The sequence below is a fragment of the Urocitellus parryii genome, chromosome 5 (assembly GCF_045843805.1).
Source record: "Urocitellus parryii isolate mUroPar1 chromosome 5, mUroPar1.hap1, whole genome shotgun sequence".
NCBI classification, from domain to species: Eukaryota; Metazoa; Chordata; class Mammalia; order Rodentia; family Sciuridae; genus Urocitellus; species Urocitellus parryii.
In genome coordinates this window covers 28,484,789-28,506,365 of record NC_135535.1, presented here as the reverse complement: position 1 = coordinate 28,506,365, position 21,577 = coordinate 28,484,789, and the positions used below count along the sequence as shown (strand labels likewise).

The window sequence follows — 21,577 nt, the reverse complement described above, 5'->3', positions numbered from 1 at the left end:
AACTGAGGTAATAGAATGGTAAAATTTCAATCACAGGGCTGGATTGTAGCTCAGAGGTACATCACTTGCATAACACATGTGAAGCACTGGGTTCGATTCTCAGCATCACATAAAAATAAATAAATAAACAAAATGAAGCTATTGTGTCCATAAAACTAAAAAGTATATACATAAAAAATTTCAGTCCCAGAAATGCAAGAATCTATTCTGAAAGCAGTGGCTTTCAGAAGTATATCATCATGTTATTCACATTATTTTATGAATTAAAACTTATTATGAGTAACATAGTCTTTTAATTAATCCAAAGATACATTGGTTGATTAATACAAAATTCTAAAAGTTTCCAATGTATATTACAGAAAGTTAAAAGCATTCATGGGGGTTAAGTAATATAAAATTGAAATTAATAGGCAAATGCTATGGAATTAGTACAAGTCAAAGCAGAGGAGCCGAGTGAGCAAAACTTATATTTATCAGACACACAGAATGGCAGAAGCTCAATGAGCAATACAAAGCATGAGAAATACAAAGCACATCTTTGACTACCATCCATAGAGAAAAATTCGGAAGGTTGATACAATCAAATGTATGCAATATGGTCTTAAAATCTGGTTTCTATTATGTTAAATGTTAAAGTCTGACTTTTAATATCATCCTTGTGCAGGGCTTACACTGTACTAGATATTGTAAGGTTACTATCATATTTATTGGCAATTTTTAATGAACATGCTCAAGAGAAGAATAATCCTGGTATTCTAAACTCAAGTTCTGTTTCTTAATTGCTAAGAATAGTTACAAAGATTAAATATTTTCATATATCTATGTTATTAAGAAGAGCAGCTAGTATATAGAAACTGCTGACAAGATTTTGTTTGTTGGCAATTTTTGTTGATTTTTAATTTAAAAAACACCTTCTTAACCAGATGTATTAAATTTTAATTCAAAAGAAATACTTTGTTAGTATTGCCACACTTTATCTCCATTATTTTAAAGAAAGATGATATAGTTTTCTACTCTAAGTATAAAACTACTAATATGCAACAAGTATTACTCATATTAAGCCACAGCATTGCAAATGGATATAATTATTGGAGAATAAAGAATTTTTTTCCAGTTGAATCCTTTCTATTTTAAACCTTGCTTATTTTTCATTGCTCTCCTTCCCTCCCATTCAAGTGTACCTTTCCTAGCTGAAATTATGATGTTTGTTTGGATAATAACAAGGATGGTAAAGATCAGGAATGAAAAAGTAAGAGAAAAATAGCTGTTTGACATCCTCTGAAAGGTTAGAAGCTCTAATAAGCTCTCTGTCTCTTCCAATGTGCACTTTGAAGTAGAAAGAAGGGGATTGCCAAGGTAATGATTGCCTGAAAGCACACTTCGAAGGAGACTTAGGGAAAGAAAGAACACATTGTTACCAATACTGGATTTAAAGAAACGTCACAGAAATTTAGATATCCCTTATTGAACAGCTTTAAAAAACTATTTGGCATATATTTAAATATGAAGTTAAGATTAGAGTAAGAGAATTTTTCTTCCTTAAAAAAAAAGTAGCTTTAGGTTAACCTTAGCAAATAAAGATTTTTACATACTTTAGTTCACTGAAATTAATGATATTCATTCTTTATTATCACCTCTTTAAACGTATTCCAAATAATCACTGACAACCTTGCTAGTTTCGGCATGCCCTCACTCCCAGTGAAATCTTAAGGTGAAGGCAGAGAGCAGGTGAGCAGCTCGGGACCCACCTACTACCTGTGGAAACAGAACCCAGCAGCCCAGCGATGGAATCTCTTGTTCAGGCCTAGTCCTACACTATCTCAGAGCCCACATCCATACCTCTATTTTATCATCTACTGCTTTTTGTCTTCTGTCTTTGCTTTTCTCTTATAGAAAAAAAAATGTCCTCTTTTCTCTACCTTTCCAATTTCTGCTCATCTTCTAAATCCCCATTATCCCATATCCTCCTAATACTCTACCTGATATTCTGATATAATGATGATGACTTATTTTTCTGTTACTTTGTGCTATTAATACTCAATACTTATAACGGCTTATAGTATTGAACATAATAAATTGACCATGTCTATTTTATTATGTGCTATTTTTAAAAAAATTACATGTACAATCTTAAAAGTTTTATGGAAAAAAAAATGTACTTCCTTTAAAAATCGGGTATATGTTCTCCTGATGGGTAAATGGTACTCTTTTCCCTCCAGGGCTTTTAGAACATCCATAGCTAAATTTTATGTTAATTTCATTAAGTATATAGTTGCCATTTTTACTATTTTATATTTCATTATCCCCTGTATCTATATTTCTTATTTCTAATACATAGCAATCAAATGACGTATTGTATATTTATATTTTATTATAAGTTGACTATTTTTACTACATAGCCTTTCTATAATGACAAGAAGAAATAGATGTGAAATTAGAGTTCACCAAGTTTATGATTTTAAGCTTAAGAATGTATTTCTATAGCATTAATTATAAAAAAATGAACTCTTTGTCTCCATATACAGATATCATATAACAATTTTCCAAAAATTCTAACAATTTTCATTGCATTTCTTTTTTAAATTTTTTTTAAAAAAATTTTGGTACCAGATATTGAACCTAGGGGTGCTTAGCCACGGATTCATATCTTCAGCCCTTTTTTAAATTTTTAAATATGAGACAGGATCATACTAAGTTACTTATGAACTTTCGAAGGTACTAAGCCTGGCTTTGAACTTGTGATCCTCCTGCCTCCTCCTCCAGAGTCACTAGCATTACAGGCATGTGCTGCAGCACACAGCTTCATTGCATTTCTAATGTTGAACAAAAATCTGCTTCCCTGGAATTTCCAGTCACTAGGATAATTCTGTCATTTTGTAGTATAGCAGCAAGTAAATATAATTCCTCTTCTCCAACACAGCCTTTCAAAGTTCACTGGTGGCCCTTTTAAATTCAGTTTAGAGATCCATATCCATCAATTGTGCCCATGTGATGTCCAGTCTCCTCATTCCCATAAGACCTGCCTTCCCTGGATGCTCTTAATTGCCATTCTTTGCCAAGAAAAAAACTACTGCTCCAGGAATAGCCAAACAGTGGAACACACATAGTGAGATTTCCACAGTATATCTTTTGAACATTGATGTTTGGCTTATTTATACTAAATGTACACTGAGATGTTGAGCATACTCATTGCATAGGTAGGGAGCTGGACTAGATAACAAATTTCATAGTACTCTCTATAAAGAGACCATGGATTTACTCTTACACAAGGCTGCCTTAGAGGTGTATCCCTATTGTCCATTTACAGCATATTGTCTCCCATCTACAACTATATTCTTTGTTCTTTCCCGCCCTTCTCCGTGTCTTAGGACACTGATTTCACTATAGGGACGATACCAATCCAGTGCTCTCCACATATGGCCTCCAAATAAGTTCAGCCAATGGAGACATTGGCAGGAAATAAAAGAACAGGACTATAGCTACTCAGTTCTCTCATGGGGAACTAATACAAGTTCCTTGAAGTCTTGTGGAGCTGGGTGCTTCGCAAAGCCTTGTTGTTTCCCATACCTCTTTGCAAACCATTCTTTCTGTAAAGTCTCCTGCAGGAAGTCCTTTTGAGAATGCTGTTTTTGTTTTGTTTTGTTGTTTTTTGTTTTCTGAGGGGATCCTGAGCATTAGACTAGACATCATAATGGAATATAGATAAGTGAAAATCTTAATCAAAACACAGCTCAGGATGCAGCATGCATGATTCTGAATACAACCCTATCTATAGGTGAATGTATGTGTATATACACATATGATTATATTTACTAGAAAAAATACTAATGATTATTCCTTTTTCTGTTGGTCCAGTCTTTGAGAATTTACAAGGTTATTCTCACTTCTCTTAGAAAAATGAATGAATGAAAGGAAAAAAAGAAATAAAATACAAAAATCAATTTATATTGTATTTTGTTCTACTATTTAAGTACAGTCAAATTGAGAAAATACATATATTTACTCATGAAAACTTGTGAGGGGATTAAGATATAAAGTGATAGATCTAAATTAAATACTAAAAATGTATAAATATACAGAGGAACATTTGATGATTTTTTGTTGATTAATTAACATGATGCTCTACTCCCCCACCACTGCCAAGAAGAGAATTTAATAAACATGTGGTTGGGTGCTGATTTATTATCATAAATGGTTTTGCCCTTACATAGTTTTTGTTTGGAAAAAATACTTTGAGGCATACCACTTTATCACTAAAAAATCAAATTGCTCTTACATGAAGGTCCTTCAGGTTCTTAAAGTCGTCATTTTTGATTTCCGTTATTTTGTTGTTTTGCAGATCTAGCAGTGTCGTGTCAGGTGGAAGATCACTGGGCACTTTGTCTAGACCTAGCATAGGAATAAAAGGAGTGTGTAGTCAGTAAAAGGGGACACATAGCTACAGAATCACAAAAAAATAGATTTATACAGAAACCAATGTTGCCATGATAGTTTTACCAGCAAACTATTTTTCTTCTAAGAATTACATCATTTGTAGTTTAAAAGGTTTGTTTTATCCTCTAACCAAGTCAAAAATTTTATTTCCTAGTCATAAGCAGAACATGATATTCTCCCTGTGTATTTACTTTTATGCAAAGGGGAAATTTTGTATTTCCTTAGGGTGCGGCTCAAATCTTTCAGTGTACACTGTTTTTTACTACATTTGTTTGGTAGGAGTGAAGTATAAATCTATATATTTCTAAATAAACACCCTGTCAATAAGAACATACTTTAGTCATATCATCAACTGTAAAGCTTTTATTGATAATTTAACACTGTCATAGAGCTACGCTTTAACTTAAATTATATAAACATGTAATCAATGTGTGTTGACTACATGAAAAATGTTAATCCAACAACTTGAAAACTTTTCCACACTTTTGGAGATCAATTCTTTCAGTTTTAACTGTAATACCAGAACAATATTAGTTTTAGTTGAAATTTTATGATCAATCAATATTAGGCTAATTAGAATAAAATAAAATAAATTTGATAGTATAACTTCTCTAAAGGTAATGCTATAAAATTTTACTTTTGAACTTTACATTTAGGTCTAAATGAGTTATTTTTGTTAGTTTACAAATATAAATGTATTGAGTAAGCAATGTGTCCATGGTATTAAAAAATTTCACTAGTCACTAAAACAATTTTATTCAAAATGTATGCCACCTTGAGTAAAGGGAATGAAAGCTAATGGAAAATTATTAAATGAGGCCTTTGGTCTTCCTTTGGCTTTTTTCTTATCGTGTGGGATGCTAAATATAAATTTGACATTCTATTAACTCAATGTGGTTATTTCTATATTTTAAGATTGCATAACGTAAATCTCGAATACTTTTTAGTCTTTGACAGAAGCAATCTTCCATCATATCTGTAACTTGAAGTGCTGAAGAACATGTCTTCATTCATTCAACAGTATGTGGTTGAGTACCTCCTAGGAACCATCAACTTGCTAGCAGCTGAATATAAAGTAGGAATAAATCAGAAATTATCCATGTTGCATGGAAAACATAATTTAATCCAAACTTTTCAATTAAAAATCAAATTATAATGAGGCAGAATAACTCCTATGTTTGGAAAATTCCTTTCCAATTTTGAGTTTTAATTAGAATACATCCATAAACCATTATGGTAGACATACTTCAACTATCCTCATTGCTTTTCATGGAAATGACTTAAAATATATCTAAAGTCATGTATTTATGAGTTTTTTTTCCAAATAATTTTTGTTCACAATATCATTGTTCTGTTAGTGGAAAAAATAATCTTGTCCCTAATCCAGTGATCACTCTCTTCATAAATTGCAATATCAAAATTCATGTGATTCTGAACTTACATCAATATGCCATGTAAATACAGAACTCACTACAGAAACAGTTCCCATAGAAATAGCGAGAGTGAAGTGTTTTCCATCATAAACAGTGAACCACCAGAACAGCTACCTCGTAGGAGGATATTTAATGGCATTATGCACTCATAATCCCTGCCATTTTCAGAATGTCAATTTACTAATTACATGCAATTAGAGGTGGGAGACTTCTGCCAAATCTTTGATAATTAGTTGTTATCCAACCAAGAAACGATATAATTTCCTTTAATTTCAAATAAAGATATAAAGTTACTGCCCACATATTATTTCTTGGGCATTTTTAGGGAGTCAAAAATAAGTCTTAATTTTCATTATTTTTACTTTATCCACATCGTTGCACTTGAATTCTGGTTACACTTAACATTTGTTCAGATTCAAACTGCAAAGATAGTGTTAGATGTAGAGGAAGAGATTGATATATCCGAGTGACGGGCAATTTTTATTATGTTGTTATCTCAGAATGTTTTAATAAAAGAAATTGCTTGAGATTAATTATAATGCTTTATTTCTGAAGATTTAGCATTAAAAAATGCCTTCTTCAGCCTTGTGATTCTTACTGCTTAGTTCCTGTAGAGCTATTTTAATGTATGAATCACTAATAAATTCATGTCCTTTTGAGATAATTCATATATGAATGTTTTATTATTAATACTTTATATTTCTGAGGCTTTAATAATTATTCAAAAAAATACAATGTTATTTTATTTTCTTCCAAACAGCCCAATGTGACAGGTAAGGCAATATGATACATTCCTTTGTCCAGATGATTTTCAGACAAGATTTAATGACAAGAGAAAATTCATTTAGCTAAGAGTGACAAAGTGTGTTTAGAAGATTGCTCTCTTGGATTCCAACATGACATATACTTTCTCCTGTCAAATCTACATCCTCCAAAAGATATCACACCCAATATCATGTTATATTTTTAAAGACTCTAACAAGTGTTGCCTGGAATGTTCAAGAACTAAGGGCAGAATACCACAGGCAAAATACTACAGCTGAGTTTCTAGAATGTCACAAAGGGAAAAAGTCAGGTAGTCTATGCATCCCAAATGTTCCAGCATGCACAATGAGGTTTCTATTGGCCTATATCAAAATAAGAAAAACAACAAGGGGAATCTGGTTAGTTTTAATATAAAGTACCTCCCGCAATTTATGAGAGTATTTCTTGCTACTACTTCCTTTTTTTTTATACACACCTTCTTTAAAAAAAAACATTATGATAGTAGACATCAGGTTGTTGTTATTTTGTTAGGTTTGATTTTGACCCTATTAATCAATGAAATTTTCAACATTCACTAATATTTAGTTGTCCCAGAAATCAGAAAAGTTTTGAGCTAACACATCCTCTTTTTTTTTTTTTTTCCACAGGTAGAGAAAAAGAAACCCAGAAATGCCAGGTGGGTTAGTCAAGGTGCCTCATGGCTAAAGTAGCCCAAGAACCAAGATAGTTTGAGTTCTCACCCATGGAAAACTCCATCCAGGCATTTCTTCCTACTTCCATCTCACAGTGCTTTAAATCTTCCTCTTATTTCCTTCCCTACTCTATAAATACTCATCTCTACCACTTCAAATAACATGGATCCCCTGCTTCTAAATCTTATGATGTACTGTCCTGTATTTTAGGATCTTGTGCTTGTTCTTTGTTTCTGCATGTTTGGGGTTAACTAAGACAAATGATCATTTTTCATCAGATGTCTCTACCTGTAGGAAAAAAAGAGGATGAATTACCTCAAAAGTTTCCTGATGTCCTCTAGCTGTTTGTACACAGGTGTCTTTCTGATTAATTTTGAAATACAGTCATAGGTAGGAAGTTTGTGAACATGTCTTTGAGAACCTTTCCACCATATTTTGTTACTAAATCTCTCCACATCCTACTTTTATTGTAGTTATTTTTTTCAGAAGTATTGGGATATAACTGGTTATAATTATCATAACTTTGTTTCTAATTCTCAAGTAAATGATACCATCAAATATGTCATTCACATTATCTGCACCAAAAAATCCCAATAAGTAATTAGGCCTTCACTAGCTGTTTCTGGTTAATTTAATTCCATATGATGGTGTAAATGCTGTACTTTTCAAATCTAAAAAATATCAGTCTTTATTTATCCATCTGTATTCAAAATTATCTGGTTTAAAATGACCTCAACCACTAACTAGTGATGACCAGAACTCAAGTTTGCATCTCTAAACCTGTATATTTTCATCTGAAACCAACTGAGCCTAGGGTCACATTGGATAGAAATACATTTGAGCTAAATATTATTTTGATGATTAAAAGTTGCTCATTTGAACCAAAACTAATCTTCACCATGCAAAAAGCCATGTGGTATTCTATGGAACCCGTTATTTTACCTTATTTTTTTTAACCACTTAAATAAGCAGAGTTAACAAATACTGTCTTTAATTACATATAATTATATTAACTTCATATGATTTTCATAAAATCATTCCTACAGATATTGATGGATTTTACAGTAATTCACAAAACAATAGAGAAAATAAGATATTAAGCATTTTTAAAATGATATAACAGTTAGCCAGGTAGAATAAACTTCAAATAAGATGTTCTATAGTTTTAACAAAGTCCAGATAATATGACTGATTGCTTCTCATACAATCTTAAGTAGATGATGTTAGCTTAAAATTAATTTAAATATAATTTATTTAACTTCTTAAGCAGTTTGCAATGACCTTCATAGAGACAAGTAGTATCTATGGATCTTCTCTATTTAGTACTCTGTAGAGTAACTTATGCTCATGCTTCTCTTTAGAAACATGAAGATCTAAGCAAATGTGCAAAATAATAGTACTTTTCAAAGATTTCATTAATTATATTTCTTATCTTCATGTCCTTCTAATATAAAAACTCATCCCAAACCCCTTAAGAAGTGAAGTCCAATCCTCTTTCCTTTCCATTAAGACTAGGATGGACTTATGATGCCTCTGTGAACCTGTGGGATGCTGTAGAATGGTATTATGATATTTGAGGCTAGGTCAGAAAAGGTGGTACCCAGTTCATAGCTGCTACCTAGTTCACAGCTGCTATCTAGTTCCTCTGAGATGCTTGCTCTCGGGGCAGCCAGAAGCCTGAAGAAATATGTTTACTGCTAGACCACCATCTGGACAGATGAGTCACTCTGAAGACAACAAACAGATTGAACAGTCCCTTGTGACTAGCGCCAATGCTCATCATAAGTCTAAAGGACATCATCCAGGTGGCCAGCCTAAGGCAAGCATTCCCATGATTCTGGTCCTATCTAATGCTTGACTGCAAACAGTGAGAAACCTCAAGTGAGAACACCCTTATTAGCCCTTCCCAAATATCTTGTTCCTCAAATTGTAAGCAAAATAAAATGATTTTTTGAAGTTACCATGTTTGGGAATAAAATACTTCTGCAGCAATAGTAACAGGAATAAAGTGATTTCCTAAATTTAGTTTTCAACAAACTTTAATCTAATTTTCATTTTTCTATTACAACACAGTTTTTCCCCCCTAAGGTAACCTGAATTATTTTATTTGCTCTCACAAATTGTGTAAAATGAGTTTTGTCTTCTTTAAAATATGATTATTAAAGTAAATACAAGTATACTAAGTTGTTAACAGAAAATCATTTTTGAATAAAGACTAGTAAGAAATGTACTACCTTTTTTTTTTTCCCCTTCTGGTAGTCCCAGTGATGAAGAGCACTGCTCTGCTGGTAAATGTCAGCAATCTGGTAAACATCACGTTGGACAAAGGCCAGGTTACCCTAAAACATCATGCTTTATTTCCTGCCACGTGGCAGGAGTCCAAACTCTAGGATTTATACTTGTTGATTTCCGACAGTTTATTTTTTTTATAATTCTGTCTTCAATTTAATAATTAGGATAGTGGTGATACACTTGCCTCAGTTTTTGTCAAATCACCAAAATAACATTCAGGTTCTCCAGTCCCAACAAAAAATGTTTTCTACTTCAGGCAAACATGTTTTCCTTTTTCCCATATTAAAAAAAAAACAAATGGTAATCGGACTGTGATAGCAGTGAGTCCAGGCTTCAGAAACAGAAAATTTTCTCTTTTATTTCTATTGCCTTTCCAAACAAACTTAAGGAAGGGTTAAGTTTCCTGGCTTTACAGTCATCCTCAAAAGGAAGAAGCCAGGGTGCACTGTACTTGTATGCTCTCTAATACCCAATCAGCCATGTTCCCTCTGGTGTCCAGTTTGGTAGCATCAAGAGTACTACTATAGAGTATTCACCCAAGCACCAAGCCGTGCATCTGTTTATCGATTAATTGATTAATTCCTTATTGATTTTTAAGAGCCCATCAAGTATAAGACATTTTATTGTGCATAGAATGTTACAAATATAAATTATCACTACACTTCCCTTCTGCTGGAGAAAGCAGATCAATACAGAGGTGATTTAAAATATTGCATAATTCTATGCATGTATGTATAATCAATTGTGACAGGACAATCAAGGAGAATATAGATAGAATGAAAGCACAGAAGTAGACATGCAGGAGAAGTTGTCTCAAAGCAGTCTACAGAATAAATCCAGGGTAAATAAGTCGGGAGTATTACAATGCAGTTGCTATGGGGCTTTCTCCTTTTACTGAGACTGGATTGCAAACTGGTTTAAATTCTTTATCCTCATTTTTTTGAGGAAATATAGAATCCTCTTGTAATTATTTTGAAGGGAAAAAGTTAAGATGACAGGGTCTCATGGTTTTCCTCTTTCATCCAGGGAATTGCTGTTCCAGCTAACCTATTTCCATCCTGTCCCCTGGAGCCAGGATGTTCTTCCAAAAGAGAATGCAACCCAGCTGCTGTCTAATGAAATGCCTTGATCCCACACAGCTGCCTTGCTCTCCCTCCTGGGGCCAAGAGGGAAACCAGGGCTGCATCAGTTCTCAGGCGGGTCAAGAAGGCAAACACTTATCCAGTTGTTTTAGATTCCTCTCTTCCTCCTCACCATCTTTAACCCGAGTCAGGCATCTCAGCTCTCTGGGTAAGACCTGAGTGTAAATCTCGCTTTTTCTGAGGATTGTCCAGACTCACCCTCTGCCCAATGCTAATTTAGCAACCCAGTGGGCATACTCTGCACATCCTTCTTCCTATAGTGTGTTTTGAAGAAGCCCTTTTGATGCATCTGACAATCTGAATAAGGGACTCCCCCCTAACCCCTGCCACCCACATCCCTGCTGCTATAAAGCTAGAAACTATGAAGGCAACAGGAGCTTCTAGCATCCTGTCTGCACCCTGCAAAATAGCCCTGATTTATTCTTATGGATTGACTTCAGGGGAGAAGTCTAATGGTTTATTGTTTCCTTTATAAGATCTGCTTTGGGCAAACTAGTCTCCCCAGACCAGCAACCGTGACATAATATATCCCAAGTGGTAACCACGGACAAAGTTTTCACCAGCATGAGCAGAGTCAGTTTTAAAAAGAAACTATGCAATTTTAACAATTCTGTAGTTTCCCTGAGTTGTTTTTTTTTTTTAATGAAAATATCCTTTACATTAAGAGGAACATATTAGGTACCAGTAGGTAATTGTGTTGCTTTCACATGACCAAATTTAATGTGTTCTATCTTCTGGTGCCATTTCCAGAAGGTTAAGAATGTGAAGTTTGAATCACTTACTATCATAAAATAAATACATGCTTCATCCTCAATTCCAAACAGTTTTTGTTCAAAGGAATATTGGATTAAAGAGCACCAAACTTCTTGATAATTGTACATTTTTTAAAAAATTCTCATCTATTTATATTTGGAGATAACACATCCTTCCTTAGGAGACAGGAGAAAGACAGTACACTTTATATCTAGTTTGACAAACCATATATGAGAGACTTGTCAATTTCAAATAGAAAATAAAGGATGTGCCATAAGTAACCTCAGGTTGTTGGTTAATTTAGAAATGATGAACTATATGTAAAAGTTGCTATGATAAGCATTTTCACACGTATTTTCTAGTCTTACCATGGCAAAGCAGGATAGGAGCTCAGAGGTGTTTAATTGTATGACCCAAGCCCTTTCCAATATCAAATGATTTTTAAAACCTCCTCCAAATCTTTTGAAACTTAACTATAAAAAAAATTTAATCAGTGTTATTTTAAGTTTGAAAAATATACAAAAGATGAGATATATACTTATATTTGACTTTTCAGGCCTAATCTGTCTTTCATCAATGAGATTAAAAGTCATTACCAAATTCTGCTAACTGATAATACCTTGACAAAAGATGAATGGCTGACCCAAAGAACACACAAGAAATACTATCTTCCTTCATGATAACAAGGACAAGACTGATATTAAGACATTTTAAAAAGATTTGACAAGGAGTTACATTTATAGATTGTTGGACTTTCGGGTTGCCTCCATTTCTTGGTTGTATGAAGAGTGCTGCAATGATCATGAATGCACAGATGTCTTAGATTTGCTGATTTCATTTCCTTAGAATATAAACCCAGCTTGGAATTGTTGGATCCTATGTTAGTTCCTTTAATGTTTTCCATCATGACTGTAATAGTCTACATTACCATCAAGCGTGTACAAGCATCCTTATTTCTTTACATTCTTGCCAGCACTTGTTATCATTATTCTTTTCAATAATAGCAATTCATCCTGGGGTGAGGTAATATCTTCGGTTATTGTTTTTGTTTGTTTGCTTGTTTGGTACTGGGGATTGAACTCAGGGGCACTCAACCACTTTGCCACATGCCCAGCCCTATTCTATATTTTATTGGACAGGGTCTCAGAGTTGCTTAGTGCCTCACTTTTGCTAAGGCTGGCTTTGAACTCACTATCCTTCTGCTCAGCCTCTGGAGACACTGAGATAACAGGCATGTGCCACCCCACCCAGCCAGGTGAGGTAATATTTTGTAGTTTTGATTTGCATTTCCCTGATGATAGTGATGTTCAGCATGTTTTCATGTACCTTTTGGTCATCTGTCTTCTTTTAAGAAATATGTATTTAGACTTTTTAAAATAGAGGTTTTAAAATGAGGTTTTATTAAAACCTCAATTTTTAATATATTTTTTTTTATTTTGAGGTTTGAAGTTCCTGTTATATTCTGGATATCTACCCTCCCTCATCATGGTTACAGTTTGCAAATATTTTCTACTATTCTGCAGGATGTCTCTTTACTCTGTTGATTGGGTCTTGGCTCAAAAGCTTTTTAATTTGATGTAATCCTGTTAGAATAGTACTCATTGATGGATGAGTTGGTAAAGAAAATATGGTATGCATGCACACAATGGAATATTATTCAGCCATAAATAATGAAATCCTGTCCTTTGCAACAACATTAATAAAACTTGAGATCATTGTGCTAAGTGAAATAAGCCAGGCACAGAAAGACAAGCACAGCATGATCTCACTCCTGTGTGGAAACTTCTTAGAATCTGAGAGTAGAATGGTGGTTACCAGGGACTAGAAAGAGTGGGAATAGGAAGAAATGTTATCTATGGGTACTAAGTTACAGTCAGCAGCAGAAAGTTTTGGTGTGCTGCTGCCCTAGAGATAACAATAATATTCCACACATTTCAAAAACCTAGAAGAAAGGATTAGGATAGTTTTCACTAAAAAGAAATGATAAACACTAAGGTGACAGATATTGTAAACTAATTTAAACATGATACAATATACACATGTATCAAAGTATCACATAGTACCCCATTCATAGTAAAATTTTTGTGTATTTTTATGAAAATGAATGAGTATGTCCATAGGTTTCTGAAGTCACTAGTCCTATATCTACCTTTATTGTTTTTTTTTATAAATGCTATTAGTAAGAGTGAATTATTTTATGCCTGAAGAGGACAGATAAAGAGAGAAAATAAGGGTCTCATAAAATTCCCATTCAAGTTACACACTAAATTACAACAAACTATGCAAAACAACTTGGCAACCATCTGTGGAAATTCATGTGTACTTTCTCAGTCCCTCATGCTCTACAAAAGTATATTATGATAATATTAAGATGAGTTACAACTAGGGACTTGAAATAGCCCATGGACTAATTACTCAACTTAATTTCACAGTTTTCACTTTGAAAAAATTATCTAAATTGTTCACTCTTTAACTTTACCAGAAATACTTCTTAGTGGAAAAAATAGTTGAATATTATAATAGAAACATTTGCTTGTATTTATTTAGATAATAACCAAGCATTATTATCTTTCAACATCATAGCTTTTCTCTTTTCATTCAATGCTAGAGCAAGAATAATCCTTAAGATAATATTAGCTATTGATGAAGAAAATAACCAACATTTTCCATCATAAACTGCATTGGATTTTTTTCTTTATTGCAATAATTCAAGCTTCATGCTCAGATCAATAGGAAACATGAAACAAAATATACCACACTGTCTTTACTATGAATAAGGTCCAATTTTTCTTACTTTAAAAAAAAAACCTCATCTATTATCTTTTACTTGACATGATCATTATATAATCAAGACATGTATTGAGTTGCTTCTGTGAGGTGAGTATTTTACTTACATAATGGGATCTCCTAGACTGACTTTTACACATGAAAATGTAAAGGTTCTCAACAGCTTTCCAGGATCATAAAGTAAGTAACAGTTAGATAATAGTTGAAAATCTGAATAGCACTAACTGTTCTCTTTAAAGGCAAGGGGATTTCTCTTCTCTTCAAGTCCATTTTCTACTGTAGAAATACATCATTAAATTTTTTATGATATATTTCAATATTCATCTCTGAATTAATAAAAGTACCCTGGATGAACCCACTGCTCACTGAAACTCAGTTTTATTAATTAAATGTAGTTTCTTAAAATAAATCATTGTCAGAATCTTGGCTACTTCCTTAACCTATAAGATTCAGAAAATCTATGTGTAAGGGAGGAATGTTGTTTGCTTTGGGCACTTAGAGGAAAAAAACAAAACAAAACAAAAAAAGATAACATATAGAAAACTTTAGTGTCTAAATATAAAACAAGATAAACAAAACAGTAACAGCAACAACAAAACAACAAATTGCATTATGTGTCTTCCAAGTCAGTGTACTTGATGTTTCCTAAGACAAAGATTTTCTATTTAGTTTTGACCTATTAGTAGGTTTGTGCCTTTTAAAAGTAGAGAATTGGAAAACTGGTGCAATGCTTTTATCAGATTCCAGATTTATAAACTATTTCTCATGGAAGCAAAGTGAACCTATATTCAAAAATAATGCTTATGGAAAGTGACTGGCTCACTCTCAAAAATACCAACCATTCAGTTTTGATAATATATTTAGTGGGAGTAATAATGAGTCCCTTTAACCTTATTCTCAGAGGTAAAGTGAATTTTAACTGCATCACACTTCTTGGGAACTTTGCCATTTTAGTAACTTCAAAAAAGAGGTTGCCACTAGTATATCTATCAAATGGTGTTACTTTGTTCATATTTTTTCAACCTCATTAATTTCTTGCCCAAGACAGTAATGCGAGTTATCTCTAGACACTTATAAAATTTTCTGGAAAATTTCATAGTAATCTAATATCCCCTGTAGTGACTATGAAATTCAAAAAGGAAGTTGCCACCACTAAAAGGTAAGACCCAAAGAACAAGGACCATATATGGCTTCCTCATCTTCCCCATAATCTGGAATAGAACTGAAACATGGTGGGCTCTTAGTATCTTAACTGCAGGAGTGAATGAATGAAGCCAGGGAATTTATCCTTTACCCTTTGGAAAACCATTATGTGTACAAGCATTTGGGTTGTGGATAGCTATATGATATATATATATATATATATACTGACATTGAAGAAACTTCTGCAAGTGTTTTTTTTTCAGCTCTTTCTGTTGAACATATCATATGTTTGTCTGAGTTCCTCTGTGTAGTTTATTTCCACTGTAGAAATTAATGGCAATTTTTTTCTGCAAAAAATATTCTTGGCAGGCATGTCTTGAATAAATAAAGAGCTTCTGAAAGAAGCGCCTTATACACTATGGGATTTCTTCCATAAGGAAATACACACGGCAAAATCATAATATGAGGATTCTTTTTCTCTTTTTTTCCAATAAGAAAATACATCAAAAGAAAGGAAGAATGTGAATCGGCTGCCATGTAAACTAAGTTTACTCTTCTTTGGCCCATCCATTGGGCCTCCAAACTTTCTGGAGGTTTATCTCTTAAGTATATTACTCTTGGAATTTCCAGACCAAGTGTTTCTGAAAACAAGATCAATCAAACTGTCTGGTGTTAAGCTAAAGATATATGCTCCACTATTACATTGGATATTTATACCATACTTTAATCATAAATATTTCCTTTGAAACTTTCTAAAGAATATAAACAGCCAGATTACGAAATACCATAGGTAGAAGCAACACTAAGACCCAGAGATTAAGGGAGCATTTTAGTACTTGGAAGATAAGTTCTTGTTGTAAAATGTACTTTGTCTTGCTTCTGATAACTCCATAGTTTATGATCAAGTCATGGTCCAACTCCGCTATGTGGGCTGAATCCAGTGTAGAGAGATTGTCCAGGTTTTCTTACTGTCTAAATTTTTATGACACCAAATCATAGAATTAAAATAAACCATCCTCTGGAATCATAAAATATAAGTTTTGTTCAAAATTTCATTTTACAAAAAAAAGGGGGCCATGAAGCTCAGAAAGACTTCTTAAGAAAGTGATTTAGTCAAGTTTGCAATGTGATGGAATCCTGATTTTTAAGAAGGGAGGAAAGACAAAGTGTCCCTAACCTGAAAACTACTTTTCTACCCTATGCTGCTTCCTTTACTCCTCATTAGGTGGCAGTGTCTCTCGTCTTTGGAATTGCAGATACCAACCGAAAATCCTCAACTCTGAGAGAAGCCAGACCCATGAAAGAGACAAATTAGGTAGGCAACGAGAGCCTGCACCCCACTCACCCAAATCAGAACACTGCACAACTCGAAGGTGGCACTGACAACGGAAAGGACACACAGGTCCCAGGGGCTCCATTTCTCCAAATTCAGGAACACGATCTTCTGGGCCTATCCCAGAAGCCTCATCTTCTAGCATAAAGTCAAATAAGCCCCTCTGTTGAAAAGGTCCAGCCCAGGAAACTTGTGCAAGCAGGAGGAAGATGAGGGTCGCCTTCATGATTTATCTCAGTTATTTTCACAACCTAGGAACCTAGGAAACAAATGAAAGGTATAGGAAGACCAAAGTCCATGAGTTGTTTTTTATATAATGTCCCATACTAAAGTGAAGATGGAGAAAGTATAAAAATAATATTTACTATGAGGAAGGAGAACATTAAAGATGTATTCAAGAGGTAATAAAAGTAATTATAGCTTCACTTGCACAGCGAATTACTTATGAAGACTTTGAATAGGTTGTGAATCTATTTGAATCTGCTGTCTGAATTAAGATGACATACTATACTTTCATATAATTTGCAAAGTTTTAATGATTATAAGTCATTCTGGTTTTTGATACTCTCAACACAAACCATGACATAGTTAAAATTCTTTCAATACAGATGAAAGATCACCAATTCTTATCTCAGATGAAGCTCTGGAAACCATCCTCATCTCTCCATACTACTGTGTTTATCTTGGTCTAGGCCTTCTCATCATCCCCTGAACTATTGCAAGAGCTTGCTCATTTCTACCCTGAACATTTTCTCTACCCCAGGCCATCTTCCACTCTTCTACCCAAGCCATCCTCTGAAAATTAACCTCATTAATTTCTATTGCAACTCCTTTGTTGGCTTCCGATGGCTTGCCAATAATGTCCTCATTCCCTGTGCCATATGTGAGACCACTCATAATTTGGTGCCATCTGATATTTCTAGGCATATTTCTCTCTGTTTTCTCTCTCCTACTAGATCCTATCTCTACTCTTACACTCAAAGTCACTCGCCATTTACAGTACTTACCTTGCGGAGAGGTGGAAAGGTTAAGTTAAATAATGGCTTTCCTTCTGTGTCCCCTGACTTATACAGGCAGGATGCTCCTCTCTGCCTCTTCTGTGCTCCCAAAGCACATCACTCTTACCTCTTTTAAAGAACTTATCACATTATATTGTAATTTGTTTTGCATGCTTGGTCTGTCCCCCTCTCTAGACCATGTAGTCCTTCAGGGCGTGTCTTAGTATCCCTTGTTCTGTACCCAGCCTTGCACAATGTTTTGCACACAAATGACTCAGTTGACCATCAGTTTATTAACAACATAATTTATTCAATATTTTTCCAAGTCACCAATCATTTTGTTTTAAGACACAATCTAGTGTTTTCTTCAAATCCAAATTTCTAGAATAAAAAAATGTATACATATATCAAATGGAAAGAGCTTCAATGTGGTATAAGAAAAATTCACATTTAAAAAATAAATCTGTTGGTTAAAATCCCAAATTGATTATTTTAAAAAAGTCAATAAATACATATGGAAAACCTAATTGATTGTTATATAATTTATATATTATCTACTTTTTACTAGTGGTAACTTTTACTAGTAGATAATTTATATATTATCTATTTTTACATTTTACTAACCTTTTGTAAAGTCAAATAAAGAAAAAAAGCTCAGTTTTGACAAATGCATATAATATTTACCTATTCATTAAACAAAGTCTTATAAATATATACATCCATATTGTTAAATGGGCCGATGTGACCTAAATAACTCAATGATAAATCTGAATAAGTCAGAATAGGAAAAAGTGGTTGATTGCATAGAGAACAAATAATCCATTTTTGAGAAGATGTGTTTTAAAATGCCATTGAAACTCTTCTAAATTCCCAGAACATATTGCAGATATTATGTTTAGTCTCAACATCATTGCTTTGAATTGTACATGTATAAGAACTAATATTAAGGCAGAACATTCATAATTAGAATTAAAGAATTGTTTTGAGCCACATTAGCCAATGGAAACATATGAAAATAAAGGGAAAAAAATCTTTGTATGTGTCTTTTGGAAGTTTTTCCAGATCCACTAGAGAAGAAACAAAATGTTTTTCAATTGCTCACACCTTTGCTCTTAGTTTATATTCAGTATTGGAGTATGTCTAAAGAAATACACACAATACTGGCTTATGGTTTTTCTTTTTAAAAATAAATGTTATTATTCACACTGCCAATTGAAATTCAGTGTCAGAGGTTCTCCTGAGCCCATTCCCACTCAGTTGTTGAGTTTCTCTTTAAGGGGAGACTGTTGTTTTGGCAGGACATTTTCTTGCATTGATCTGAAGGAGAGGTCCTCTATCTGTTTCACATTAAAATGCAATGTTTACGGTTTACCACAAGTTTGCTAGCCTTGCATATTTAATGTCTTATAATTTTAGAAAAAAAATGAAGCAAAGTAATTGCAGATTTAATAAATAGCAAAGAGAGTCAATGCAGATGTCATTTTGTAATCCTTTCCTCAGAGTAGAAAATGCCTGGCTGTTTTACTAACGACCCAAAAAAGGAAATGTTGAGCATTAGCTCAGAGCAATAGTATCATCATTTGGAATTGTTTACTCTTTTTAAAAATGGTGCAAATTCTCTGTGCAATATTCTTTTTGATAGAAACTGAGTAAGACAGTTCATAGATTCAATGACTTATTTTTACATCACTTTCATGGGCTTTGTGTATATGAATGCATTTTAACTACAAATATCCTAAGAAAGACTAACATGTCCAGCAACTTTATGTAAATCCTTTCATGAAATAACTTCTTCTACTTTAGTGTCATATGTACCTGAAAACACAGCATCTTAAAATGATTAATGTAGGCTCCTGACAGTCTTGATTTCTTCAGTTATTTCCTTCCTTTCTTAATAAATCACATGCAAAAAATGAACAGCAAATAGAACTTGCCCATAGAAAGCAAGGAGACTGTTACTGAAATGACATACTTTTTACATTTCATTGCAACTATATTAAGTATTCTTAAAATGTATGTAGGGTCATTATTCCACTAATGTTAGTTGTCATGGCTTATAAATGCTTTATCAAAAATAATAAAATGACCTCAGCACATTGAATTCACTGTATCGTTCAGACCAACATTTATGAAATGTCATTTATACCTTTAGTATGACTTTTAAAATTAAAATGTATCCCTTAAATGGTAAGGGCAGATATTAAGTGCAAATCAAAATTAAAATCCCCAGTGCTGGGTGACTTCAAAACTTCATTAATAATACAAGTAATTTAAAATAAATAATAGCAGCATTTATCCATAAATAGGACTACTATAAAAAGTATTTGGCTTTTTTTTTTTCTGTTAAAAACAGCAGGAGGAAGAAAAAGCCACAAGCATTTACATCACTGAGAGCCCACTTAACCAGTGGTCATCAGGTTACCCTGTTTTAAAGTTAGAAAGAAAATTACCCACACCCTCATTTTACAGTGCATGTACCTTATAATAAATTCCATTTGCTTTAAAATACTGAAAAGGACACTCCTTTACAGTAAAGGAATTGTGCAATTGCAAAAATATCTTAGGTCTTTAACATAATAAGTATTTGCAATGTTTATTTTTTACCTCTGGTAATAATTTCTATTCATTTCTGGGGGTTATAGAAATATACATTAGCTCTCTACCGCTAATCACTAGAGTTCACTTCTCTGAGGTTTTAAAAGTTTGTAAAATATACAAGAATTCAGGATGGGAATAAATCCTTAAATGTATAATCTAACCACAAATACTATGCTAGTTTAGAATACTTTTCTGTTAACACTTCATAAAGAGCTAAACATTTCATCAGTACAAATACAAAAACATCAATATAGATAGTCGTGGTGTTCGGTTACAGTTTTTTCATAAGCATCTTTGCAAGAACAGAAGAGAAAAAATTAAAACAATGCATTCAACCATTTTACCAAATATTTAACTTCTGCTTTCAAGCAATACTTGTTTAAAAGGTTGCATAAGATTACTAAAAGTTTAGCATGTTTTTTTTTTTTTCTTTTTCTCACCAAATATTTCCTTTTGCTCTCGACTTGACCGAAGTTTTATTAGTCTGTAGCAGAGTTCAGGACAATTATTGAAAACCGTACCTTTTAATCCGGGTACTTGCCACAGGAGCCCTCAAAGCTGAGATGCAATTACACTAAATATTCAGCCCAAGCAAAAGAGTTTGCAGGTGTGGAAAGGAGGAGGGGGTAGGTGCTGCTCAGTGACTGTCACTAGGTTGAAAACCTCCTGCTTCTACTCCATAGCACAGTTAAAAAATAAGGTTTCCCTCAATGAACACAATCCGGCTGACACCCACATTAGATCATATGGTAATGATATGTCTCTTGTATTGTAGCCAGAAACTTTATCGGTCTTTTTTTCCTCCGCATTTGCTTTATTCTTTTTGCATCTGCTTAAGATTCTAAACTGCTTTTGTAGTTTAGTGGAGCAACTTGACTTGAAATTTGTCTTATTGTCGATTCTTTCCCTAAAATATTGTAACTAAAGGGTTTGTCTCCCCACCCCCAACACCATCCCCCCTCTGCAAACTTTCTAGCTTTGTTTATCAAGAACATTCTTTATACTTCCAAAATGACAAGTTTTCTTGCTTTTAAGATGCACAAGTCCAGAAAGTGGAATGAAATTAATCCTGGAGTTGTTTTAAATGTGGTTTGCAAAGATGACTGAGTAGGCTTATTCAAAATTCCTCATTCAGGTTTTTACTTACCTTACAAGGTATGTGCAAATTCAAGTACTATGCTGTGGACCTTTCTGTGCATTTTGAATG

General features: G+C 33.5%; 1 protein-coding gene across 3 annotated transcripts in view; it reads right to left on the bottom strand.

The window, feature by feature from the left end:
* Dcn (decorin) overlaps window positions 1–21,080 on the bottom strand; it is a 35,344-nt gene extending 14,264 nt beyond the window's left edge. The window contains exons 1-3 of one of the 3 annotated variants that reach the window (XM_026396880.2): window positions 20,892–21,080; window positions 16,787–17,033; window positions 4,277–4,389 (exon numbers count right to left, since the gene is read on the bottom strand). In XM_026396880.2, the coding sequence (XP_026252665.2) occupies window positions 4,277–4,389; window positions 16,787–17,000 (327 nt within the window). In that variant the 5' untranslated portion in view covers window positions 17,001–17,033; window positions 20,892–21,080. Of the gene's footprint in view, window positions 1–4,276; window positions 4,390–16,786; window positions 17,034–17,781; window positions 17,982–20,810 lie in introns of those variants that run through there. The other 2 variants (XM_026396896.2, XM_026396889.2) reach the window with 2 other exon arrangements.
* Window positions 21,081–21,577: the final 497 nt, after the last annotated feature.